Source organism: Perognathus longimembris, chromosome 18, assembly GCF_023159225.1.
Source record: "Perognathus longimembris pacificus isolate PPM17 chromosome 18, ASM2315922v1, whole genome shotgun sequence".
Classification (NCBI taxonomy): domain Eukaryota; kingdom Metazoa; phylum Chordata; class Mammalia; order Rodentia; family Heteromyidae; genus Perognathus; species Perognathus longimembris.
This window is the reverse complement of record NC_063178.1, coordinates 6,605,288-6,631,293: the sequence shown is the minus strand read 5'-3', so window position 1 is coordinate 6,631,293 and position 26,006 is coordinate 6,605,288. Positions and strand designations below refer to the sequence as shown.

Genomic DNA, 26,006 nt, shown 5'->3' with positions numbered 1-26,006 from the left:
CGGGGCGTCCGCGCCCGGGGTCGGAGCGCACGGAGCTTCCCACCCGGGACCCCCACGTCACCGCCCGGGGGAGGCGCGGACCAAGGCCCCGCGCGAGGGCCCAGCGGGGGCGGCGGTGCGCAGCGCAGGTGCCTGGCGACCCCGGCGACCCGGCGAGGGGGGAGCGGTGGCTCCCGGGAGACTCCAGGGTGGGCGCAGGTGAGGCGGGCTGGGCCCCCGCTGGGCCCCCCCTCCCCACCCCGGGGCGCGGGGCTTCTCCCCGGCCGCGTGGGGACGCGGGGTCACCGAGCCGTCACCTCGCAGCCCTGGGGGCGGGCGGGGGGGGTGTAAAGCAAAAGCGAAAGCGAACGCGCCGAGCGGGCGGGCCGGAGCGCGCGGGCCGGGCCGGGGGTGGGGACCCGACGCCATGGGGCCGCCGCCGCTCCGCCGCCGTCGGGTCCACGCCTTCCCGCCGCCGCTGCTGCTGCTGCTGCTCTGGCCGCCGGTGACACCCGGTAGGGAACGGGGTGCGCCTGGGCTGGGGCGCTTGGAGCGGGTCGGGGCGGAGGGGGGCGGGCGCGGCGCCCGGCCCGCGGGACACGTGGGGCAGGCGGCTCCGAGCGCCGCCGTCCGCCCGCCCGCCCCGCCCCGGCCCGGCCTCACGGGGACCCTCCGCGGGGACCCAGGGCTGACAAGCCCGGTTCGCTGCCCGGGGTGGGGGGAGCCGCGGTGCCCCAGCCACGCGGGCGGGCGCGCGGAGGGGTAGGGCTGGGGCGCGATCTCCTGATCTTCAGGCCGAAGTAGATGGACGCGCCGCCGCCCGGGGGACGGGAACGCAGACGCGGACGCGGGTGGAGCGAGCGCCTGGCACTCTTCACCCTCAGCCCCGGATGGGGAGGGGCGCCCCGGCCTCTGGGTGGCGATCGCTGGTGTTTCGGACCCCCTGGGTCACCTAGATGTAATCTCAGCAGGAGGAATGGAATGGGGTGGGGGTGGGGGGGCTAAGGGTTTGGTTCCACCGTCAGTGTCAGTGTCAATGTGTGTAGTCACGGGCGCACACCTGCTCCAGAGGCCGAGATCAACGCCAAGGAGAGGGCCATGGAGTTGTGCCCAGGTGGTGGGGGGCCAAGCCTTGAGTGAAAAAGCTAAGGGATAGTGTCCAGGGGCAAAGTTCAAACCTAGCGTGTGTGTGTGTGTGTGTGCGCGCACACACAGGTGCACACAAGAAGCTCAGTGTCTGGCTAAAGTGATGTATGCTCTCCCAAGTGAACGATGCGCACACTTAGGAAGGAAAATGCACCTACGTTGGGAGTGTCCAGACCCACGAAGGGGCATCCATGGATATCCACCAGCATGCCTGCAGTCCTTTGCATTGGCCCCCCTTACCCCGGGGGGGGGGGGTTGGCAAGAGCCTGTCCACTACACACCCAGTTCTCTCACACACACAGCTGTCTGACTTCTCTGCAGTAGTCAGAGGAAGTTTCACTTTCCTGAAACTTCCGTCATCCCCTCATAGCCGTAGCCGACCAGCTGAGTTATATTCCTAACCCGATGATTTCCTCCCGACTGGCTAGCCAGGAATCATTCCAGAGATGCCAGAAATAACCAGCAGCCGGGCAGCTCCCTGGCGTGTGGTGGAAGCCAGCCAGCAAAGACCAGATATCTACCTGCAAGTCACCCAAGGTGTCCTGCGTCCTACTCACAACCTGTGCTTCTCCTGACAAAGCGTTGCTGCCCCCAGTGGCTCCTGACGGTTTAAAAACAAGCCGTACTGAGGCGTAGTTGACAGAAAAAGCAAATATATGTTGGTTGTCCAAGCTGATCACTTTAGAGGCAAAAAGGTTTGTGCTCACCTACATCAAAGCAGCAAGCATCCAGCACTAACTGTGCTCTCTTTCCTCACAAAATCCACCTCCTAACCCCCACCTTCGCCTACTCTGCCCCCAGTCTGCTTACATCATCAGTTGGTAGCACTTTCTAGAATTTTACATAATGGGACAGTATAGTATTTTTGGCTTCTTTCACTCTGTAATTATTCTGAGACTGTATTCGTGTTGTAACTTGCACCAGTAGTCCATTCCTCTCCTTCTGTGTCGGTACACTGAGGTAATCCCAGCACTCAGGAGGCAGAAGCAAGAGAATATCCAGTTCAAGTCCAGCCAGGGCTATGTAGGGAGGCCCTGTCTCCTAGACAGGAGCAACAATAATCAGGTCATGCTCTTCTATTGCTGAGTAGTCTTTCATTCCATGCCTAGTCCGCAGTGTCTAGTCAGGTGGGAATGGACAGTCATTGGTTCCACCTTTTGGTCTTATGTGTAAAGCTGCTTTCAACACCCACATGCAGATGCTGGCTTTCTGGTGGGTAATTGGAGAGAAGAGTTTCATGGATTTTCCTGTCCAGGCTGGCTGTGATCCTCAGATCTCAGCATCCTGAGTAGCTAGGATTAAAGGCATTTCTTCTTGAACAATGTCACCCCTTCCCTCCATAGTAAACCAACTTAAAGGAGGAAAGATCAGCCAGGTATCAGTGACCCATGCCTGTAATCCTAACGACATAGGGGGCTGAGGCCTGAGGATCGAGGTTCTAAGTCAGAACAGACAGGAAAGTCTGTGAAACTGTTGTCTCCAATTAACTAGTAAAAAAGATAGAAGTGGAATTGTGTCTCAAATGGTAGAGTGCTAACTTTGAGCACAAAAGCTCAGGGACAGTGTCCAGACCCTGAGCTCAAGCCCCAGGACAAGAAAGGAAGGAAGGAAGGAAGAAAAGGGAAGGGAAGGAAGGAAAACGAAAGGAAAGGAAAGGAAAGGAAGGAAGGAAGGAAGGAAGGAAGGAAGGAAGGAATTACAGCTTTGAGTTACTGTGACTGGGAGGAGATCATGACGACCTTTGACACTTCTGAGCCTGTGATTGCTTCGGGTCAGAGCCAGCAGAGGCTAAGTGCTTGATGCCGCTAGAGGATTCCTCTGCATTGTGAAATCCCCAAAGGGAAGCAGCATGTATTGGACATGTTGCATTCTTAAGCATTTTTGAAGATAGAGTGTTTTAACAAACTGTAGCTTGATAGTTAATGCGTTTGTCATGATTGTCTTTGATTAAAGGAGATTCACAGCCATATAAATAATTGTATACAACAAAAAAAGAATGGGGGGAGGAAAGGAGGGAGGGAGGGAAGGAAGGAGGGAAGGAAGGAGGGAAGGAAGGAGGGAAGAAAGGAAGGAAGGAAGGAAGGAAGGAGGGAAGGAAGGAAGGAAGGAAGGAAGGAAGGAAGGAAGGAAGGAAGGAAGGACACCTGGAGGAAATATTATTTCGGGTCACACTCTCAGAGGTTTTCTTCCATCATTGCTTGGCTCTGTTTCAGTTCCAGTGGTAACTGAGGACATCAATGTGGAAAGACATGATGAAGCAGGGACAGTAAGGGGGGGACTGAGGACCAAGTGTACCCTTCAAGGCCATGTCTCCCGACGCCCAGCTCCTCTCATGGGGCTCCTAGTTTCTACCCCCTCCTGAAATGCCATCCGATTCTGAACCCATGAGTGGATTAATCAGTTCTGCCGGAGCCTCATCCTCCAGTCATTTTCCCCAAGGCCTCACCTCTGACATGGCTTCGGGGGCCAAGCCTTCAACACAGGAGTTCTGAGGGACGTGTCCTATTAATCCCTAAGTGCCGGGCTCGGGTCGCCTCCCCTGGCGCGGGGATTCAGGCTCTGCTATCCTCTAACCGCTCCCTTTCTCACCCTCTCCCCTGGTCACCCGACCCGCAGGTAAGGCCAGAGTGGAGTGGGGGGCTCAGGAAAGACCTCAGGTGCACGCGGCCGTACGAGATCGCTTTACCCACCTCCTTACCCATGAAGGAAGCCAGGCGTGCGCGGATCTCGGAGACGCTTCAAGAGCAAATCTGTTTTAATAAGGGAGTGGCTAGAGCTGATATAGTAGAAGGTGACGAGAGAAGGGGTCATCGACCAGAGAGCTGGCGATAGGCTGGCGAGCTTGTCATAGGACCCCCTCATGGGCTAACGTCACCTGGATAGCACCACCCCATGGGCAAAGCCTGCGAAGATGGGGAGCACATGGGCTGGCGAGAAAGTTGGGGGGCTGGTCGCAAAGCCAGTTCTTCTGGTTCCGGACCCAGAGAATTGTGGCCTGCTTCCGCATTCCCCCAGGGCTGGGGGAAGGGCGGCGTCTCGGGAGGGCTCTCCTCTGCCCTTCCCCCTCAAGGCCAAAGCCGAACCCCAACACCTAAGAATGAGTGACACAGATCAGTTTTTCATGCGCTTTCTGGCTATGTGTGTATCTTCTTCGGTGAAATGTCTGTACCAATATTTTGCCCTGCATTTTGAAAGTTTCTTAAAATATATTCCGGATAGAAAGCCTTTGTTAGATATAGAATTTGCATGTTTTTTTTCAGACTCTGGCTTATTTTTTTTTCATTCTCTTGACGGTGTCTGATAGCCCCGGGCTGGTGGCTCACGCCTGTCATGCTAGCTACTCAGGAGGCTGAGATCTAAGGATCGCAGTTCTAAGTTAGCCAGGGCAGGAAAGCCCATGAGCCCTCTTGTCTCCAACTAACCACCAGGAAGCCGGAAAGGGAGCTGGCGAAAGTGGTAGAGCACTAGTCTTGAGTGAAAATGCTAAGAGAGCACCTAGGTCCTAAGTTCAAACCCCAATACTGGCATACAAAAAGATAAAATATCAGTGTCCTATGAAGAGCCGAAGTGTTTAAGGTTTGATGAAACCCTTTTGATGAATCACTTTCGCCATGTTGATTTTGTACATAGTTGGCAACTACGTGAGCAAGTGCATAGAGTTCCACAGTTCATATTCTAGGAACCACAGCAGTGTTACTGGCGCTACATCATAAAAAGGCCACTCTTGTAAGAGTGTGGAAAACGGGGTTGAACGTGGTAGCACATGCCTGCAATCCCAGCTATGCAGAAGGTATAAACAGGAGGATCAAAGGCCTAGGCTAGCCTGGGGAGGCAGGCGAGGGAATGAGACCCTATCTGAAAAACAAAGGCCTTGTGCATGTTAGACAAGTGATCCACTTGTAGACTCCATCCCTAGCCCAACACTGAAGTTACTTGGTTTGCATTCCTAGAGGTGATAGCAGCTGCCTTGTGGAAATGACCAGAGGCTCAGGGGAAAGGATGGGAGGTGACAGATCTGAACTATTACTGCTATCAGCAAATAATAATAAATAACCACGGGGTATTGCTACCGACAAGCTTGTTGGGTCGAGGGGGGACAGAGCTGGAGCTATTGGGGACTTGGAGATGGATGGGAAATGGAGGGAGGGAGAGAAGGGGTTCATGCATGACTCCCCGGTATCTGTGTTGGATGGCTGGCTTTGAAGTCAAGCTCTTGGGTCGTGACTAGAGGATGAGCTCCCTTCCTGGTCGCCTTCCGCATACTCGGATCCTGGAGTGTCTGACCCGGCGCGGGGATCAGCTCCGTTCTGGCTCCGATGTTATTTCCCTGGAGAGCCGTCTTCACAGGCTCACATCTCCTCCCCTGTGCTCTCTCTTGCACTTCGCAGGCGCCTTGTGCCCAAGCCCCGTGTCTGTGGAACACGCGGACATCCACGTCAAGAGTTACCACGTGAGCTCCAGGGAGAGGTACGTGTGCAACTCCGGCTTCAAGCGCAAAGCCGGTACGTCCAGCCTGATCGAGTGTGTGCTGAACGAGGCCACAAACACGGCCCAGTGGACAGCTCCCAGTCTGAAATGCATCCGTAAGTGGCTGCTCCCTGCGCTGGCCCCCACCCCACTCCTGCCCAGCCCCAGAGCTCTGTGCTTAAACCGAGACTCAGTATACCACTGCGCCACCATAGGCCATTCCTCCGTAGAGGTGGAGGCGCCGGCTAGGCAGCTCAGTTCTCCAGAACCTCTCTGAACTCGGGTTGATCATCCAGCAAGTGAACAAGTTGCCAACACCAGGGGTTATAAGAGCCTTAAGAAGAGATTGGTAAATATTAAGTATTACAATGGGCAGGCTTGTTTAGAGATAACAGCAGTAAAAGGATTGGTTTCTACACACACACACACACACACACACACACACACACACACGCACACACGGGTGCGTGCTCATGTGCAGACTCACTTCCCAGAGCGCTTTTCCGACGTCTCACAAGGCTGCAGACTGCAAGGAAGCGGAAGTCTACCTTGTCCCTTGCCACCCGTCACGGGGGAAAGGAACACAAAGCCGAGTGCCCGGTGGCTTAGTCGCACGAGTCTGGAGTCCAGCCCATGTTCAAGAGGGAGGATAGGAAAGATGGCAAGAATCTTCTTTCCTGAATCACCTGGAACTGGATAAACACCCCAGGAAAAGCCGAAGCACTTTGGAGGAGAAGGCTTTTGGGTGCGATTTCCAAGAATACGAAGCCCAGTTCCACTTTCTTTTTGCTTCCTTTAGAAAAAAAAACAACAACACAAAACAAAACAAAATAAGGATTCACCTGTGGTCTGCCAAGGCAGTTCTGATTTAACAAGTATTCATCGCATCCTCCGTGTCCATTCTCACTGAACATCTGCCAAGGCGCCCAGCTCCTTCAGAGTCCAGGGGCCTGGAGGCCGCCACTGCACAACAAAGCCCTTCCGCTTGGAACTCTGGGAAAAGCCAGGTGTCCTCAGAGCTTCTTCCTTCCCAGAGAGTAGGGGAAGGGGATTCTGCCAGGAATCAGAGGGCTGGGGGAATCAGAGCAGCCCTTGGCATTGAGCACAGCTCAAAGGAAGAGCCCAGAAAGGCCAACACTAACCAGGGGTGTGGCAACAGGAGTGGAAAATCAGGACGTCCACCCCCACCCCCCACCCCCACTTTTGGATAAGTTATATTTTCTCAAATTTCCCGGTGAATGAATCCAGGATAGAAACAAAAAGCTACAAGCTCTGAAAAGGGCAGCGTGGGAAAAGAAAGAAAATCTAGAATTGTAAAATTGTTGGTGGTAGTGAAGTTGAACTCAGGGCCTTGCTCTTTCTAGGCTGTGCTCTACCACGTGACCCACGCCTTTCTGTTCTAGCTATTTTTTTTGAATAGTCTTATGTTTATTCCAGGGCTGGCCTGCACTGCAATCCTAGTGTTTACACCTCTTTCATTCATAGCTAGGAGGGACCACCTTGTCTGGCTATTGGTTGAGATGGGGTCTCAGTAGCTTATCGCCAAGACTAGCTTCAAGCTGTAATCTCCCCCCTTTCTATCTCCCAGGTAGCTGAGATTACAGGTGAGCTGCCACAGCCAACTCGGGTCAGAATCTTACAACCTATAGACTGAAGGAACCTTTAGGTTTCATTTGGCCCAAATGGCTGATGCCCTGGCCTTTTAATCACGAGTAATTGTCTATATTATTATTCCAAAGGTCCCCGAACAATGGAATCTATTATCGTCTATTTCCCACGAACATCCAAGATGATAAAACCAGGCTAATACCATAGGTGTCATTCCAGCGGAAAAGAAAGGAAATTTGGTGTTTATCCTATGCTGTCTTCTCAGAAATGCTAGGAAAAACCCATAGTTTATCTTGCCATTTGGGTTGAGGAACACCGTTGATTCTTATTTTAACCTGCAGTCAGAAGCCCACTTGTCTCTGTTGTTAAGGTGCATGTCACTTTTTTTTTTTTAATGTATGTTCATCTCTGAAGCCAGTCCAGTTCTCCCCCTTAGGATCCTAAACACCTTGGGCTGGGATGTAGCTCAGTGGCAAAGCGCTTGCCTAGCAAGTGCAGTGTCCTTGGTTGGATCCCCAGTACTAAAAAAACAAAAGACAAACAGGACCCTAAACACCACGTGGTTACCCTCTTTCTAGGAGACCCCGCCCTGACCCACCAGAGACCAGAGCCACCCTCCATAGTAGTGACGACAAAGGTGACCCCCCGGCCAGAGAGACCCTCCCCTACAGGACGAGGTAGGACATTTCAGGCGCCCCGCCCTGTCCCCTCATTCACAAGCGGCTGTAAACCCCTTGCACACGGAGCACGCGGGTCGCACGCGCGTGCGCGCACTCCACCGTGGGTTAGAACCCTCGGGGACTATGTCAGGCCACATGCCGTTGTAGACGTTTCTTGTCAAGAACTGGGGGAGGCCTGAGATTTGACCTCACCTGTCCCCGCCTGGGGGACACAAAGGGCTTCCACACGCGTGTGAGCATCCGCCCAGGCAGCAGGGACGGGCCTGTGGGTGCTCCCGAACCGGCAGCAGACTCTTGGCCCAAGAAGGGGGCAAGGCACTTGTAGCCCACACTCCCTGGAGGACAGAGTCTGGACAGAGCCACGAGGAGGCCCCTTGATGGCAAAATGTACAGCAGTATGGAGAGTCCGTCCCCACCCCACCCCCGCCCCGTCCTCAAGAGCAAGGTGACATCGCTGCTGTTCTGGAAGCCGTGTTCTGTTTTTCAGGCAGTCTCCTAGCTCAGTGCCCTCAGCCTTGGGCTTGACGTTAAGGAAACTGGAGCCCCATGCCGGTGGCTCGTGCCTAGACTATCAGCTACTCGGGACACCGGGGTCTGAGGACGGTAGTGTGCGCCGGCCCAGGAAGGACAGTCTGCGAGACGCTTAGCTTTCATTAGGCACAAGTGACGCGTGGCTGGACTGGTAGAGTAGCGTCCTTGAGAGAGAAAGCTAAGGGATGCTGTCTCAAGGCCCTGAGTTAGAGTACGGGGGAGGGAGAGAAAGGGAAGAGAGGGAGGGGAAGAAGGAAGGAAGGGAGGGAGGGAGGGGGAAGGAAGGAAGGAAGGAAGGAAGGAAGGAAGGAAGGAAGGAAGGAAGGAAGGAAGTGACTTTGGGCAAGTAAAGCTCCATGTGTCCAATTCTCAGTGGATCCTTCTCCAGGAAATGGCCACATCTCCTCGGAGCCCCACCGATCATTCTTTCCGAGCACCTTGACACGCACAATGGAGCCACGCGGGTCCCCTGGCTCGGCCGATGGCCCTGCCCCTGCTGGACGCGTCCCCGAGCGGGCTGTCCAGGGCGGGCTCGGCACCCGGGTTGGACGGTCCCGCCCGCTCGCTCGCCAGTCTGGATCGTTTATCTTCTGTCTTGGAATTTCCCCCACAGAAGCCACCACCCTCCCTCCCAAGTCAGACCCCACCGTTGCCATGGATACCGCTATTGTGCCCGGCTCCCGGCTGCCCCCGCCCCCGCCGCCGCCTTCCCCAGGAACCACGGGGCCAGGCCGTGAGGAGCCCTCCCCGGCCCCACCCCAGCCCACAGCGGGGGCCCCGCACCCCCTGGCCACCTCCCACGGGACACCAGGTTAGCCCGGGCCCCCGAGCTGGGCACCGGGAGGGGACCGCTGCCCGCACGCCGCCTCGGACACTCGGGTCGAGTCGGGAGAGGCCGTGGCCACCTGGCCCTCGCGTGAGGCTGGGCCGACCACGCGCCCTGCTTGCTCTGTGCCGCCGAGTCTGCTTGTGCCCGCTGCGTCGTCCTGTCCTCACCGTCGGAGACGCGAGCCGAGTCGCCCATTAGGTGTCTGGCTTCGCGAGAAGCGGCGCCTCTGGGCCTCTAACCCTGACTGTCTCCCCCTCTCCCCCAGGTGTCCACGCACGCGGCCACGCAAAGGCCACCGGTGAGTATCTTCCGTGCCCAGGTGGTGACGACGGTCAGAGGGACTACGGGGGCTGGGAGGGCGGCTCAGCGGTAGAGCGCTCGCCTTGCATGCACGAAGCCCTGGGTTCGATTCCTCAGCACCACATACACAGAAAGAGCCAGATGTGGCGCTGTGGCTCAAGTGGCAGAGTGCTAGCCTTGAGCAAAAAAGAAGCCAGGGATGGTGCTCGGGCCCGGAGTCCAAGGCCCAGGACTGACAAAGGAAACCCCCAAAACAAGACCAGCATGAGCACTCTCCCCTCTTAGCAGTGCCCTCCCCCCCCACGCCACACGTGATGGAGTGCTTCATCTGATAGGACTGTTCTCCCAACATGGACTGTTGCAATCCGGCAGTCAGCGTGCCACAAAAATGTCCTCGTGGGTCAGCTACTCACGGTACTGCATGGTGCAGACTCTGCTCAGGTGTTGCTAACATGAGTCTGTGAGTGTGTGTGTGAGTGTGTGTGTGTGTGTGTGTGCGCGTGCCAATCCTGGGGCTTGAACTCGGGGCCTGGGCACTCTGTTCATTACCTTTTTTCACTCAAAGCTGGTTCTCTACCCCTTGAGCCACACATCCACCCTTGCCTCTTTCCTGGTTAATGGGAGATAAAGAGTCTGATGAACCTTTCTGTCTGGGCTTTGACTCTTGACCGTCAGTCTCCTGAATAGCGAGGGATGGCAGGCGTGCGTCCCTGGCACTGGGCTTTGCTCTCTGAAATGAGCAGGACACCTGTGCAAAGACAAGGCTTTCGTTTCTGTTTTGGCAGCATTGGAGATTGAACCCAGGACCCCGTGCGTGCTTGCTAGGCTCTGCCACTTGAGTCACACCCCAGACCCTGCAAGCCAGGAGAAAAAACGGCTCTCTGGGGGTTATTTCTATTGAAAGACTAGCGTGTGATGTCAAGGATGTGGGGACAATTTAGAAGGAGAACAGTCGCCACACTAATTGCTTTGCCTTAGTCACACCCCACACTCCTCTTTCCACAGCATTTTACATTTTTTTAATTCCTGTTTTTCAATGTGATACTACTTTGCACATGGCCTAAAAATCGAGTTAGGAAAGGATGTACAGCGCAAAGTCCCTCTGCCCACTCAAATGTCCTTGGAGAACGGAGATGGATGTTTGTGGCTCTTTCCAGATAGGCTGTATAAAACCAGAACACAGAGAGAGGATGCTGACAGCAAAGCAACCTTGACCCTCGTTTGACGGCATGGCTTGGAATTTCTTCCTAGCAGTATAGAAACCTAGCCCATTCTGTTTTACGTATTCCATTCATGGACCTGCACACATTTTACATCGCTGGTCTACTCTCTGGACTTGTGATTGCTTCCATTCTTTACGGATCAAAAGCTCACCGACCTAGGAATGCCTGCGGGGTTAAATCCTGCAGGGAAATTCTCTATAAAGATCTTCAAAGTATTTGACTGTAGGCTGTAATCTGCCATCTAATTTTTTTTCTAGTTCACGGGTGAAAGAGAAGGAAAAAAAAGTTACTAGATGATATATAAACACTGTCTTTTATTCTTTTTTTTTTTTTTTTTTTTTTTTTTTTGCGCCAGTCCTGGGCCTTGGACTCAGGGCCTGAGCACTGTCCCTGGTTTGCTTTTTGCTCAAGACTAGTACTCTGCCACTTGAGCCACAGCGACACTTCTGACCGTTTTCTATATATGTGGTGCTGGGGAATCGAACCCAGGGCTTCATGTATATAAGGCAGGTGCTCTAGCCACTAGGCCATATTCCCAGCCCCATAAACACTGTCTTTTAATACTGTAATCCAATCAATATTAATTGTAGCCTGGGACCGTGGCTCATGTGGTTAGGTGAAGCCTTGTAAGTGCACGACACTGAGTTCAAGCCCAGGACAATGATCAGCTTTTTTCTCCTTCCTTTTCCTCCCCTCTTCACCAACTCCTCGTCCTTTTTCCTAAATCCGTGCCCTCTAGAGAACACCAAAAGCCGGCGAACTTGGCGGGCGATCTGTTAATATCTTGCACTGGTGGGCCTGGCTTCAGTTTTCTTATTGACCTTGCCTGGAGGTCACTGGGGCAGAGGCTCAGGGTGAGGAGGCCTGAATTCAAATAGCTTCCTTCATTGTTGGCCCCAGAGCCCGCCTCTCTCGAGGTTGACCCTGCAGGTTTTATCCTCCTTGAAAAAGAAGCAGAAAGAAGCATTCTGAAAGTAGAACTACAGTGCAGACCAACCTGCCTTCCCAGTAACTCACTCTTCAAACAGTAAATGCAATCCTAGCGAATGCGGAGACACAGTTTACCCTTCCACGCAATGCCTCGGAAAAGAAAAAAAAAAATCATTCAATCATATTTCAAGGCCAGTCCAGGCAGACAAACCCAAGAGACTCTTAGACCACGGAACCAGCAAAAGCCAAAAAGGGAGGTATGGCTTAAGTGGTACAGCACAAAGCTTGAGCAAAAAAAGTTCATCAAGAGCTCAGGGCCGCCGGGCTGGGGATATGGCCTAGTGGCAAGAGTGCTTGCCTCGTATACCTGAAGCACTGGGTTCAATTCTCCAGCACCACATAAATAGAAAAGGCCAGAGTGGCGCTGTGGCTCAAGTGGTAGAGTGCTAGCCCTGAGCAAAAAGAAGCCAGGGACAGTGCTCAGGCCCTGAGTCCAAGGCCCAGGACTGGCAAAAATAAATAAATAGCTCAAGGCCCTGAGTTCGAGCCCCAGTACTGGCACACAACAAAAATAGAGATGAACATAAAAATAAGGAATGATAATAGAATTGGATGGAAAATGGTACTCTATGCTATCGTCCCTACATCTGCAGAATTAAGAAACAAGGGGACGGAGCTGAAGTACACCAACCCCCCTCCCCCCCTCCCCACTCATCACCCAGCTTTCTTGTGGAGTGCCTCTTCCTTTCCCTCCTTAGTCCCACTCCTGCCCACCTCCTCCCCCCCCCCCCCCCCGGCTCTTTCTTCAAGAAGGACCAGGCCGTGGGTGGCAGGCGTGGGGGCAAAGGGCGTGCGGTCTCAGCCTAAAGCAGGCGGGGCCTCTCTGCCCCCACGCGGTTGCAGCTCAGCTCTGTTCCCTTCCAGTGGCCATCTCCACATCTGTGGCCGTGGCCTGCGGCGCGGGCGTGCTGCTGCTCCTGGTGTGGTGCATCCGATCGAGGTGAGTGTCGTGGGATCTGCGGGGCCCGCTCTTCCTTCCCGTTCCAGATGCCCTCAGTACGGCCCTCCCCGCCCCGCGGCCTCAGCGGCTTCCCACGGTCCTCAGGGCCCAAGCCCCAAAGGGGACCGCGGGACGCGGGCCAGCGCTGCGGGGAGCGCATCGCCCCTTCCCATCGCACACTCACGCACACATCCGCATGGATGTTCAGGACCGGTCCCTGTCTCACTCACCTTACCTCTTCATTGCTAATCACTGAAATTCTGAAAGGTTTGTACTGACTTGTGGTTTGTTTTTGTTTTTTCCTAATATTTAGGCTTTTCTTTTTGTCACCCTTTCATTACAATCTGAATGGGCGTATTGGCCTTTATCCTCTCATTGCTTAGTAGCCAGTTGATGTAGCTTCTTTCTCTGGACCCTTCCTTAGAATTACTCTCTGGGTGGACGTCAGGAGTTCTTGCAGCTAAACTTGAAGGCGCTAGTCATAAGATAAATATTATGGCAAGATAAAAATGATGACTGAGCCTCCTTTTTAGCCCGTGTCTAATATAACCCACTTGGTACTACACATACTTGTTCATAAGAAGTATGTTGCTGTAATCCCAGGCCTCAGGAGGCTGAGGCAAGAAGATCTCAAATTTGAGGCCAGTATGGACTCCATAATGGGTCTGAGGCCACTGCAGACAAACGAAAATTAGACAGACGAACGAACCAGGCGTGTAGCCCAAGCTTGTAAGCCTAGCTACTTGGGGGGAGAGGGGGGCGGTGGTTTGTGGTTCTAGGCCAGCCAAGCCTAAAAGTTCACAAGACCATCTTAAGCAGTGGTTGGCACTGCAGCATGTACCCGCCGTTCCAGCATCAAAGGGAAGCACAAATAAGAGGGTCACAATCCAGGCCAGCGCAGGTACAAAGCAAGTCCCTATCCTGGAAATAGCCAGCGGGCCTGGCTGAGTGGCTCAAGTGGAAGAGAGCCTGTTCAGCAAGCATAAGGCCCTTAATTCAAACACAGGCACTACCCATAAAACATATATCCATATATATACATATATTAATAAATATACAGAGTGAGGGAAGGGGAAATGTCCAAAAAGAAATAAACTTTAAAAAAAGAGAAATAAACTTTATCTAACATATAACTGTAACCCCATCACCTTTATAATTAAAAAAAAAAAAGTTTAGGCCAGGCACCGGTGGCTCAGAGCTGTCATGCTAGCTACTCAGGAGGCTGACATGTGAGGATTCCGGTTCAAAGCCAGCCCCAGGCAGGAAAGTCCATGAGACTCTTATCTCCAATTAACCAACAGAAAACCGGAAGTGGAGCTGTGGCTCCAAGTGGTAGAGTGCTAGCCTGGAGCTGAAGAGTTCAGGGATAGTGTCCAGGCCCAGAGTTCAAGCCCCACGACTGGCCAAAAAAAAAAGCTTTAAAAGATAAATATATATACATGTCTGAATGTAAATTGACTTGCGGGCAATCCTCTCTCCTTTGCAGGCAAACTTCCCGGCCACCTGCTCCTGAAATGGAACCCATGGAGGTGATGCCGTTGGCCGCGGGGACCGGCCACAGAGAGGGCGTGGGAGCCTCCCCACGCGACCTCTGAGATGGGAAGGCAGATGCCCAGAGCTCTGCTTTCCCTACAGAGCACCTGAAAGATACCCATGGAGCCAAGTGCCAGGACCGCACCTGCCGGGGCAGTCAAGGTCCCTGGTGTCACCTTGCCTCCTGCACGAGCTCACAGATGGACACTGCCAGCATGGCGGGTCTTGGTTTCCCAGCGTTCAAGCAGCTGCAGTTCTCCTAGGAGGGGCTGGGAGCCTCCAGGACCTTGAGCGGGGACCATGCATCCACATGACTGTCTATTCCATCTCTGCACTTCCCAGAGGATGGGAGTGTGCCCCAGCGAACACCAGCGCTCTTCCTAGCATGGGAGATGGCAACAGGAAAGACGCCCGGTGGCACGTGAGAGCCTACAAACTCTGCTGCCAGGGCTCTGCGGGTGTCCAACAGGAGCCGGGAAAGGCAGCAGAGTAACGGACCAAGGAATCCTCCTGATTGAAGGATTCAGAAGCAAACTGAACTCTGATACTGTGTGTGCATACACATTTATATTTATACTTCCTTGCCTGTCATATCTACCTATAACATATCATTTGTATTTCAAAAGTGCCTTGTGTCAATAAAATACCTATTTTCAATACAAAACAATGCGCCACAGAAAAATGTTCCCAAGAGGAAAAAAAGAAGATGGGAATGTGGGGTCTAAAATGGTTGCGTTCAAGTTTTCTTTGTCTGAGGAGCTCTTACCTAGAGCCGGCAGAGATGAGGGAATTTCCATGTGAGAAGTAATATGACCTAATCAAAACCATGGCATGTTTGGGCCCAGCTACATGGTATACACAATTCTCTCTTTCCCCTATGTTCTCTTTTCCTTTCTTTGCTGTTTATAACACTTGTTTCTAAAATTGTAGGCCAAATCCCACCTCCTTATTTTATAAACAGAGAGAGAAAATTCTGAACTAGAGAAGGTGACCTTCCAAAAGCCATACAAACTCATGAATGTGGCCAGAGTGCGACCAGAACCAGGCATAGGGTGGGGCTGGAGGGCAGTCGTCCCGATTGTACACCAATTACAACCCCCTTCCTGAAGCTAGAGCATTTGGAAGGTGGAATACCATTCTACCAAGTTCGTCTTTGAACACACTGCACCAGAGCCTCGGGTCCTACTCTGATGGGGTGCTTCTTTCCAAGGGGATATCTCGGTATCCAGTCCCTCCTCAACCCCATACTGCCTTCTAAGGGAATGGCCAATCATGGCTTACCCTCTTACTTCAGTTCATTCCATTCCCCTGACTTCTCACGATCACCACCAGCAGCTACTCTGCAATCTCAACCTCCTGAAAATCCAACTCAGCTTTGTTTTCATACCAACCTACATCTCCTACTTCCTCTTTCTCAATGAAAGGTGCCCTCATCTACCTGGAGAACTAGCCAGAAAATGAGGCGTTCCTATTGAGATTCGATCACTGCACTGCGACACCCATCTAAGTACTAAGAGCTGCTGGATTACATCCTTCCTTCCCATCTGGAGTGCAAGCTCTCAGAACACTGGTGCAGTACAATCACTTACTGGGCTTACCAACGACCAGGGCTCAGTCAGCATCAGAGCCCCCGACCCGGTGAATCTGAAATAGGGGCCGTGAGACTAGTCCTAGCAAGTTCCTATGTGATGTCAATGCTGCTCAGCTGAACTATCCTCTCCGAACCACTAACCTATGTGTCCATTCCCCAAACACCAGACCTACTGCAGTGACCTGGGTCCAGCCCATCCAACACCACTATCCTGCTCACGCTAGCATCCTCCCAACCCCACACGGAGCCATCTCCCTTCAAACAACTGCTATTAGCCCACGCCTGTAATCCTAGCTACTCAGAAGGCTGAGATCTGAGGATCGCTGTTCAAAGCCAGCCTGGCCTGAAAGTCCCTGAGACTCTTATCTCCAATTAACCACCAGGAGACTGGAAGTGGCGCTGCGGGTCAAGTGGTAGAGTGCTAGCCTTGAGCAAAAAAGCTCAGGGACAGAGCCCAGGCCCTGCGGTCAAGCCCCAGGACCGACAAAAAAAAAAAAAAAAAAAAAAAAAAAAAAAAAAAAAAGATCCAATATTACAAGATCTTAGTGGCTTAGCTAAAGACTAATACGGTAAATTACTTGGGTGGTACCATTATCATCCCTAATCATGATGAGTGGCAAACATGGCAGCTACTAGATCCATGGACAGTGAAGCGATGTGTTCTCACTGGTGGTTTCTGTAACAATTCACAACTTTGTTACAGTAGCTACCCAGCATCCTCAAGCACAAGGAAGGATTTCCCATCCCTCCCCTACCGACACCCCATCCCCCGCACAGGGCCTGCCCTCCCCTACTGCCCCTCTCCGGTGACGTGCTGCCACCCTGAGAACCGTGGCTACTCTTACTTTACACTTGTCTTCGGTGGATGATGTGACTTCCTCGCTATCGTGACACACACACACGACACCTTTATAAGTGGGACTCTTGGTGCCAGAAATGTGGGTCATGAGACTGGCGACATCCCGCTGAAAGCCAAAGTAGGCCGAGAGAGTTGGCGAAAGCTTGGAAATGACAGTGCCGAGGCGGAATGTCACAGTGGCATGTCAGCGCGATGCCTGTTTAATTGAAACCTTGTAATAAAAGTTTAAATACATAAAATGTTGTTTGTTTGTTTTATCAAAAAAACTTCCCCACGCCCCCGACCTGATACGTATGGAGGATAGGCAAGTGGAAAATTGGCTATTGTAGGGTACAGAGAAACGGCAGGTCCAACTCCGGCAGGTGTCGTCCTCCTCAGAAAGTGGTCCGGGCCGAACTCCCCGGCTCGGGCGGGCAGGAAGCCTGCCTGCGCTTGCTGTCCGCAGCGTGCGGGGGCAGCCGCGAGCCGCGCGGCGTCCTCAGAAGACCAGGAAGAGCAGGGCTTCGTGCCTGGGCAGAACTATGTTCTCCACGGTGCGCTCCATGGCCCGCACCTGCTCTGGAGAGGCGGCCAAGAACGTCAAAGGCCCGACCCGCTGCTCTGCGCACGAGTGGCACAGGTACCCGCCCTGGTTCTCCTTCCTGTTGCTCTGTGGGGAAGGAAAAGCAAAAGGGGTCAGGGAGCAACCTAGCAACAAGCACTACCCCACAGAAAGTGCTGAGTTATCGTCGTAGCTGCCAAATGACAGGCATTGTGATTCGGATGCTCTCCAACCACACAAACCCTCAAGCTAACTCCTCCCACCAGTCTATCATCTAGCGTAGGCTCCACTCCACCAACTTCCCTCAGAGCATGACTTGCTTCATTGGGCCAAGAGATGACGAATTAGGAAGTGGATGTGTGGCTCCAGTGGTGGAGCTCCAGCCTTGAGATGGAAAAGCTAATAAGCAAGAGCATGAGGCCGAGTTCAAGTCCCAATATCAGCAAAAAAGTGGAGGAGGGAAGAAATAGGTTCTAGCGGGAGGAGCGTCAGTGATAGAAGTGATAGAGCATCTGCTTTGCATGTACAAGGCCCTGGGTTTGATCCCAAATACCAAAATGAGAGCAGAACAAAAATGAGAGCAGAACAAGAGCCAGGGAGAGAATGAAACCCAAGAGAAACTGAACAAGGCTCTGCAGATTAACTCTGGTCACACCCTCCTCTCCCACACTGGAAGGCAAAAAGCCAGAAGGGGCGCTGTGGCTCAAGTGGCAGAGTGCTAGCCTTGAAAAGAAGCCAGAGACAGTGCTCAGGCCCTGAGTTCAAGCCCCAGGACTGGCAAACAAACAAACAAAGGATCACACTAACTTCTCTTTTGTCTTCCTCACCCCAAAGCCCCGGTAAGCACCCAGTGATGGAACAGTGCGCAGCTGCATCAACCCCCCAGAGCAAACATACGTAAGTGATGGGCAGTTTCTTCATGGTAAGGACAGTGTCAACCGGAATGGCGTTATTGCACTGGCCCACGCAGCAGCGAACCACTCCTGTTTTTAAGACATTACTTGTCAGCTCTGCTTGCAGGAAGTACTCCTGGGAAGGAAAGAGCCAGAGATGAATGGCCATGCACAACAGCATAGTCACTCGCGGGGAAAAACACTGACTGTCCCTTTGTGGCTCCAAGTGGTAGAGCACCAGCCTTGAGTGAAAGAGCTCAGGGACAGTGTCCAGGCCCCAAGTTCAAGCCCCACAACCAACAAAAACCAAAACCAAAAACCTAAACCAGGGTTGGAATTACCAGTATAAACCCCTGGCATTTTTCTTTCTTTTCAAAAACACAGATTTCCCAGCTCTGTCTACTAACAAGACAAAACAAAAATGCTCATTTCTGAAAGGCTAAGAGTTAGGCCTGGTGCTTGAGGGGAAGAGACACTAAGCAAACAAGGCCCCCCTGCCCGCTGGGGAGAAATCCTGACAAAGCGGCTAAGGCTGAGTCTAACAGGCCTCACCGCTACTTCCGGTTACACGAGGCCTAGGATGGGCGATGGCAGAACCAGTTCCCCAATGGCACAGAAAACTGATCTAGAATGCCAAATGCTCCACTGGGCTGACCACTGACTCCGTTTCTGCAATAAGACAAGTGCGCAGAAAGGGGAAGGGGGATGACGGCTGCTCTAGATTAGGCAACTTAACAGACTAACAAATGAATGCTTACTTGGTTCCTGGTTTTAGCAAACCACTGTTTTGAAAAAAAAAGCACGTGTGGAAGTGGTGCTGTGGCTCACAGTGGCAGAGCCCTGGCGCTGAGCAGCTGAGGGACGGTACCCAGGCCCCGAGTTCAAGCCCCTCCACCCACACACAAAAAAGCATTTTTGACACAATCACAAAAATATGATTATGGATTGGGTATGAGAGACCACATATTATTACAGATTATATAAAATATGAAAATGGCACTGTGACAATTGTGTTTTAAAAAGGTCTGCTTTTATTTTAGGAATGTGTACTCCAAATATATACAGGAATAGTTTGTGTACAGCTGATGTCTATTTTTTCAGCTTCATTTAATGTCTCAAAATTTTCACGTTAAAAAAAATCCAATTTGCTAAGAATCAGGGGCTCACGCCTGAAATCCTAGCTACAAAGGAGGCTGAGACCTGAGGACCGCAGTTCAAAGCTAACCCAGGCAGGTAAGTGTGTGAGGCTTGTATCTCCAATTCACCATCAAAAATCTACTGTGGAATTGCGGCTCAAGTGCCAACCTCAAGTGAAAGCTAAGGAATAGCACCCAAGCCCTGAGTTCAAGCTCCAGTATTGACACAATCACTTACATTTACACACACACACACTCCATTTTATCTGCGGTCAGTTAAGCTGCCTAGGTGCCTGTGCTCCTGGAGACCTGCGCACTAGCTGCAAGCAGCCTCCAGGGTGGTGTACGATAGCCTGTGGTTTGTGTAGGCGGCCCGTGGGGACCATGGATGTTCCCGTCTCTGATCTCGCATTGTCCATGACTTAGGCTCCAGACAGGAAGGCCCAGGGCACAGTGGCCAGGTCGTCATATCCGTCTGCAACAAGCTGCAGATACACAACACGTGGCTGAGGTCCCGTGCAGGGCCAAGTTCAAGTTCCTGGGCCGCACGAAGATCTGTATCTCCCCAGAAGTGGGGCTTTACCTAGCTTAATGCAGATGAGTTTGAGGGCGTGGGGAAAGCGCCTCCTTCCTGATGGCTGTGGAGGGATGGCGGTTCCGAATCGTGGCCTCTGGGCAGATGGCAAACCCTGCACTATGAGGACCTGCGATGTTCTGTAAGCCACCCCCAGGTGCCAGTGGCTCACGCCTGTAATTCTAACTACTGAGGAGGCCGAGATCTGAGGACTGTAGTTCAAAGCCAGCCCGGCTTCAAAAGGGCAGTTCATGAAGCTCATAGCTACAATTAACTATCAAAAAGCTAGAAATGGAACTGTGACTCAAAGTGGTAGAGTGCTAGCCTTGAGCAAAAAGCGTAGGGACAGTGCTCAATCCCTGAGTTCAAGCTCCAGAACTGGTATGTGCACGCAGGTAAACACACACACACACACACACACACACACGCATGCGCACATATATACACAGTTTATCTCACATTATGAATAATACTGCTAGTCTATGAATCTCACTAATAAGTTACCAATATGAAAATGTAATTGTGTCACAGATCTAACCACTAGGGTAAAAGTAACTCCATGAAAAGCCATACAACAACAACAACAAAAAAGTGGGTCTGGGAATGTGGCTTATTTAATGCTTGCCTAGCATGCATGAAGCCTTGGGTTCGATTCCTCAGTACCACATAAACAGAAAAGGCTGGAGGTGGTGCTGTGGCTCAAGTGGCAGAGTGCTAACCTTGATCAAAAGAAGCTCAGGGACAGTGCCCAGGCCCTGAGTTCAAGCTCCAGGACTGGCAAAAAAAAGTATTTATAATCAAAACGTATATAAAAGTTCATGTAATAGGTGCAAACTATTTGTACATAAAAATTCTGCTTAACTCTTTGGAGTACTGGATTAAAGATTATTTTATAAAGTCACATAATTTTAGACTTTAAGTTATGATGGAATAACCATGAGACCCTCTTGTATTAATTAATGTATTAATATTAATGAGTGTTATTATTATTATTATTTTTTTTGCCAGTCCTGAGGCTTGGACTCAGGGCCTGAGCACTGTCCCTGGTTTCTTCCCGCTCAAGGCTAGCACTCTGCCACTTGAGCCACAGCGCCACTTCCGGCCGTTTTCTGTATATGTGGTGCTGGGGAACTGAACTAGGCCATATCCCTAGCCCCTGAATGTCATTATTTTAAAGACTGTGAAGGAGCTCACTTTTCTTCACCTCAGCCAGGGACTAAGACCTCTGGAGATATTTTCTCTCTGGGAAAGGATGATTTGGGGGAAAAACATCTGGGAGCAGAAGCAGCTGCCACTTCAACTGGATCAAGGAAGAAGTTAAGATGCAGACAACATGACCGTTAAGTCCACACCTCTCCCGCCCCACCTCTGAGTGCGGAGAACCAACTGAGCAAAAACCGAAATTAAGAAATACATGAAGGGGGCTGGGCATATGGCCTAGTGGCAAGAGTGCTTGCCTCGTACACATGAGGCCCTGGGTTCGATTTCTCAGCACCACATATACAGAAAATGGCCAGAAGTGGCGCTGTGACTCAAGTGGCAGAGTGCTAGCCTTGAGCAAAAACGAAGCCAGGGACAGTGCTCAGGCCCTGAGTTCACCGCCTAGGACTGGCAAAAAAAAAAAAAGAAAAAAAGAAATACATGAAGTCAGTTGACAATTTCGATGGGTCTTTACAAAGTGCATCAGGAGGGAATCTGGAAAGGAGCCACACTGTTTTACTGCCGGGAGCCCTGCTTGCACAAGTGAATGGCGTCTGCACATCCAGAAAGCTTCTCTTCCCACCCAGCATCCTAGTGCGAAAGCCTCAAACCACACAGTGGTCCCGTGCCCGTAAACGAACTCGGTGTTCCCGCTCCTCTTACCCCAGCAAGAGTCAAAATGTTTTCCAGTGATTTGGTCATTATGAGACGCTTCTTGGCACGAGTTACTGCAACATACAGTAAATTCCACTCATCCTCAGAAAATGACTCTAAAGCAAAAGGAAAAACAGTCAACTCAAAAGCCTGCTTCCAAAGCTTATGTTCTCATTTAAATATACCCAATCCCAAAACATCTCTCAACACTTGCTGGCTGCATATACACAATTTTCTTACAAAGAGCAACCACAAAAACAAACAAGAACCTCGCAGACCAGTGGCACGAGATACTGGATTTTCTTTTTTAGCTCTACCATAAATCCTAGACCGTGTTAACTATTATCGGCACCTGCAATGTCCCTGATGGATGGCGGATATCCACCTTCCAGTTCTCACAACACCTGTGAGGTAGATGGAGCAACTGTGGCTCACAGAGGACAAGGCACTCATACACAGAGGGCTACCCCAAATCAAGGGCCAGAACCACACCCAGGTCTACCGGTACCCAGTACCTACGCTTTCTCCCTTCCTACATTTCTCTAGATTGATCCACAGAAATCTGGAAATGTCTTACATTGTCACAGAGAAGGAACACACCCCTGAGAGAAGGGTAGCCTGTTGAAGTTCAATTTTTCTACGAACCACAGGGTGAATAATCAAAGAGTTTAAGATTAATGGTGTTTATTTTTTGGTTCCTTCTAGAAGGATCATGGTGAGAGACCACATAAGCAATAGTTAAGGCAGTCAGAAGGAAACATCCAGTCACCTGGTACCTAGTAAAATATCCACAGGCCAGAAGTAACCAGGTAGTGTCCTTACCAACTCGGAAGTGAGGGAGCTGGGCAAGGTTATGCCTGGCACAAGGCACTTTCACAAAATCATCCAGAACGTGCACAGTGTCAAACTCCAGGCCTTTGGCTTTGTGGACAGTGCCCAAGATGTACTCTAGGACAGAGAAACAACGCTGTTAGGGAGGGCCTTAAAGGGGGATCTTTGTGGGGAAAAGGCAATCACCATCAGGAAAAAAAAAAAAAAAAGCTGAGAGGAAAAGCAAAAAACTAACATTATCTAAATTATTATCAATCCTGGGAATACCCAGGATTACCGCTAACAATAACAGTCCACTGCCAAAATGACTTGACTCTCCCTCTCTCTTTCCATATGGAGGGACAGAAACCCGGAAGAGGGCTGTGTGGCATGTCCAGCAGAGCTGGGATTAGAAAGTCTGGTTCTACTGGCTTGCGAGTGGCACAGCAATCAAAGAGGTTCTGAGGAAAAACAATTGCTGTGCTCCCTTTTCCTCTTCACTCACTTATTTTTACTTAGTGCTACACATCAACTCCAGGGCCTTATCTAACCTTTTCTAATAACAAATGCCCTCCTTCTGAAGAGAGCAAAAGCAGCTGATAGCTTTCGAAGGCCATCCACAGTTACTGATACTGCATGTGGATAAGGAAACAGTGGAGGGAAGCCGGGCACCGGTGGCTCACGCCTGTCATCCTCCAATGAACCACCAGAAAACCATAAGTGGAGCTGTGGGTCAAAGTGGTGGAGTGTTAACCTTGAGCAAAAGAGCTCAGGACAGTGCCTAGGCCCTGAGTTCAAACCCCACAACCAACAATAACAAAACCAAAAAGAGACGTCAGCGGGACAGGGAGAATCAGCTGCTCTCCTTACCTGCAAAGTCCAAGTCTTCTATGTGGCATCTTTCTATCCTTTCCACCAGCTCTGGAATCCTGATATTGTACTTTTCAACCACAGCGATCTTTGCTTCGAGCTCCTTGTCCTCAGCGGCGGTCACGTACCTCTTGAAGCCACTGAAGCCTTCTTTGTGCACCCATCTTCTGATGAACCTGTCCCTGATGATGAGGTTTCCTGAGGAAGGGGGTGCACACAGCTCGACAGGAGGCGGACAACACCAATGCACATGCCCAACCGTGCACAAAAGCGGATGGCAGGGCGGGGGGGTGGGGAGGGGGGGACCCAGGCGTCAGTCCTGACAGCCTCACTGACTCGCTGCGTGTCCCCGGGGGGAGGCGGGCTCCAGAGCACCACCGCTGCACAACCCAAAGGCAAAGAGACACTAGGAGCCATCCTCTGGGGCCGCGTGGAAGTGCTGCTGGGGAACGCGGCCCAGGTGAACGGATGCAGGGGAAGACCGCCTAGAGGACCCACAGCAGAGGGTGGGAGACGCGTGGGACAGGAGCTCTGTTAGCACCTCTGAACGCTCTGGAAGACCGACGATATAAATGCCCTTTCCTTCCCGAAGGACAAGAACCTTGGCTCCAAGGACCTCCGCCTCCCTGCCCCGAGGCCAAGCAACTACTCACGTTTCTTCCGTTCTTCCTCTGGCTGAAGGAGAGTCCAAATATCAATGATTCTGTCCAGTCCAAATGATTTGATCCCCTGAAAAAGTTTGTTGGTGAGGTTTTTTTTGTCTTGTTTTGCTTTTGAACATAATAAAATCAAACAAATGTAGGGGGATCTCAAACTGCTTCCACAGCAAATGGGGGAACTTCATCAAGCACAAAGCCCTAAAAACAGAATTTGCAAATTCTCTCTTGCTCTAAGTCTTCCTGTGTTTCTAAAAAGGACAAGATCTAGCTACACATGGCTTTCTCATCAACAAAAGGGCAATCTGAGGGGCTGAGGATGTGGCCTAGTGGCAACTGTGCTTGCCTCATATACATGAAGCCCTGGGTTCAATTCCCCGGCACCACACATACAGAAAATGGCCAGAAGTGGCGAAACCAGGGACAGTACTCAGGCCCTGAGTCCAAGCCCCAGGAGTGGCCAAAAAAAAAAAAAAGGCAATCTGAGCAGACCTTCCTGGAATAGAAAATATGTCACCAAATGATAAACACACTTGAGTAGAACACTTACCGTTGTTTCTCAAAAGAAAGAACCATTGAGTGTGTGAAGTGTGTGTTATTCTGTGACTCTGAATGTCAGCCCTTGGAGGAGAGGGCCTGAGTAGACCACAGGTTACCCTTGTTCTATCTCAGCAGTGCCTGCCAAGTCCTGGCTGTGCCCCAGGACTTCGACAGCACCAGGCCCACATCAGAAGACATACGTGATGAGGGTTCCACCCTCCTAGGACAGACACGTGAACCCATGCCATAAAACACAGAAAAGAATGGACACTACACATTCTGACCCACAATCAGATGTGCACAGACAGAGCGGATGTAGGAGGGGAAGAGGACAACTTGCTTCCTATCACACCCACAGGGATGGTGTCCCATAATCGCCTACCATAGTGAAAATGGCTAACTTCTGTCGAATAGAGGAAATAATATAGTCATCACATTAGCAATGAAGCAAAATATGCTCATGTGCTGAATGAAAAAAACCACATCCAATTCTTATGTACACAATAAATGCAACTTTATGCAGAAATGTAGATCTGTAAAGACAAAGACAACAATAACTATTCCAAAACAGATTATATGAAACACTGTGATTTTTATGAGACGTTTTCCCCTTTAGTTCCAAATGTTTTTTTTTTTAAGTTAAATTCAGTTCTTGAATAAAATCAATTTGGTCATTACTATTTATTTAGGCAGTACTACAGCTTGAACTCAGGACTTAGGCTTGCTAAGCAAGTGGTCTACCACTGTCATGCCTTCAGCTCTAGTTCCAATATTAAACAACACTGTATAAACTTTATTTTTTATTTTATTTTTTGCCAGTCCGGGGGCTTGAACTCAGGACCTGGGTACTGTCCCTAAGCTTCTTTTGCTCAAGGTTAGTGCTCTACCACTTGAACCACAGAGCCACTTCTGGCCTTTTCTGAGTATGTAGTTTATTGGAAATAAGAGTCTCACACACTTTTCTTCCTGGGCTGGCTTTGAACTATGATGCTCAGATCTCAGGCTCCTAATGGGCTAGGATTACAGGCATAAACCACCAGCATCTGGCTATAATCTTTATTTGTAAAAAGAGAAAAGTTGGGCTTAGTGGTAGAGTGCTTGCCTAGCATGCATGAAGCCCTGGGTTCGCTTCCTCAGTACCACATACGCAGAAAAAGCCAGAAGTGGCGCTGTGGATTATATGGTGAGTAGGTGGATTACAGGCATAGATCACCAGCTTCGGCTATTTTTCTTTAAAGTTAACATTTATTTATTTAGTGCCAGTTCTGGGGCTTGAATTTAGGACCTGGGCTCTGTCCCTTACTATTTTTGTTCAAGGATAATACTCTACCACTTGAGCCACAGTTCTACTTCCTGCTTTTTGGTGGTTAATTAGAGATAAGAGACTCACAGACTTTCCTGTCTAGGAAAGATCTAAGCCTCCTGAGTAGCTAGGATTTAGGCATGAGCCGTCAAT

General features: G+C 51.1%; 2 protein-coding genes and 1 non-coding gene across 7 annotated transcripts in view; 2 read left to right on the top strand and 1 right to left on the bottom strand.

The window, feature by feature from the left end:
- Positions 1-406: 406 nt before the first annotated feature.
- On the top strand, positions 407-14,288 carry Il15ra (interleukin 15 receptor subunit alpha). The gene is made up of 7 exons (XM_048368011.1): positions 407-494; positions 5,514-5,708; positions 7,779-7,877; positions 9,025-9,222; positions 9,506-9,538; positions 12,618-12,693; positions 14,180-14,288. Exons 1-7 carry the CDS (start codon positions 407-409, stop codon positions 14,286-14,288), a joined length of 798 nt encoding a protein of 265 aa, XP_048223968.1.
- Positions 14,289-16,847: 2,559 nt separating this feature from the next.
- The window catches only part of Fbh1 (F-box DNA helicase 1), a 36,445-nt gene continuing 27,286 nt past the window's right edge, over positions 16,848-26,006 (bottom strand). For all 5 annotated transcript variants that reach the window (XM_048367745.1, XM_048367747.1, XM_048367743.1 and 2 more), the window contains 6 exons: positions 24,008-24,083; positions 23,355-23,552; positions 22,497-22,622; positions 21,684-21,790; positions 18,115-18,246; positions 16,848-17,325 (listed from right to left, as the gene is read on the bottom strand). In XM_048367745.1, the coding sequence (XP_048223702.1) occupies positions 17,155-17,325; positions 18,115-18,246; positions 21,684-21,790; positions 22,497-22,622; positions 23,355-23,552; positions 24,008-24,083 (810 nt within the window). In that variant the 3' untranslated portion in view covers positions 16,848-17,154. The remainder of the gene's footprint in view (positions 17,326-18,114; positions 18,247-21,683; positions 21,791-22,496; positions 22,623-23,354; positions 23,553-24,007; positions 24,084-26,006) is intronic.
- LOC125367374 lies at positions 19,513-19,642 on the top strand. The gene has a single exon (XR_007214068.1). It is a non-coding gene; the product is annotated as a small nucleolar RNA SNORA70 (small nucleolar RNA).

Bases quoted from the DNA above. Each gene is read 5' to 3' on its own strand.
- Il15ra (XM_048368011.1), top strand. From the start codon at position 407: ATGGGGCCGCCGCCGCTCCGCCGCCGTCGGGTCCACGCCTTCCCGCCG. The intron at 495-5,513 runs GTAGGGAACGGG...TGCACTTCGCAG, and splicing joins CTGGCCGCCGGTGACACCCG to GCGCCTTGTGCCCAAGCCCC. The intron at 5,709-7,778 runs GTAAGTGGCTGC...CCCTCTTTCTAG, and splicing joins TCCCAGTCTGAAATGCATCC to GAGACCCCGCCCTGACCCAC.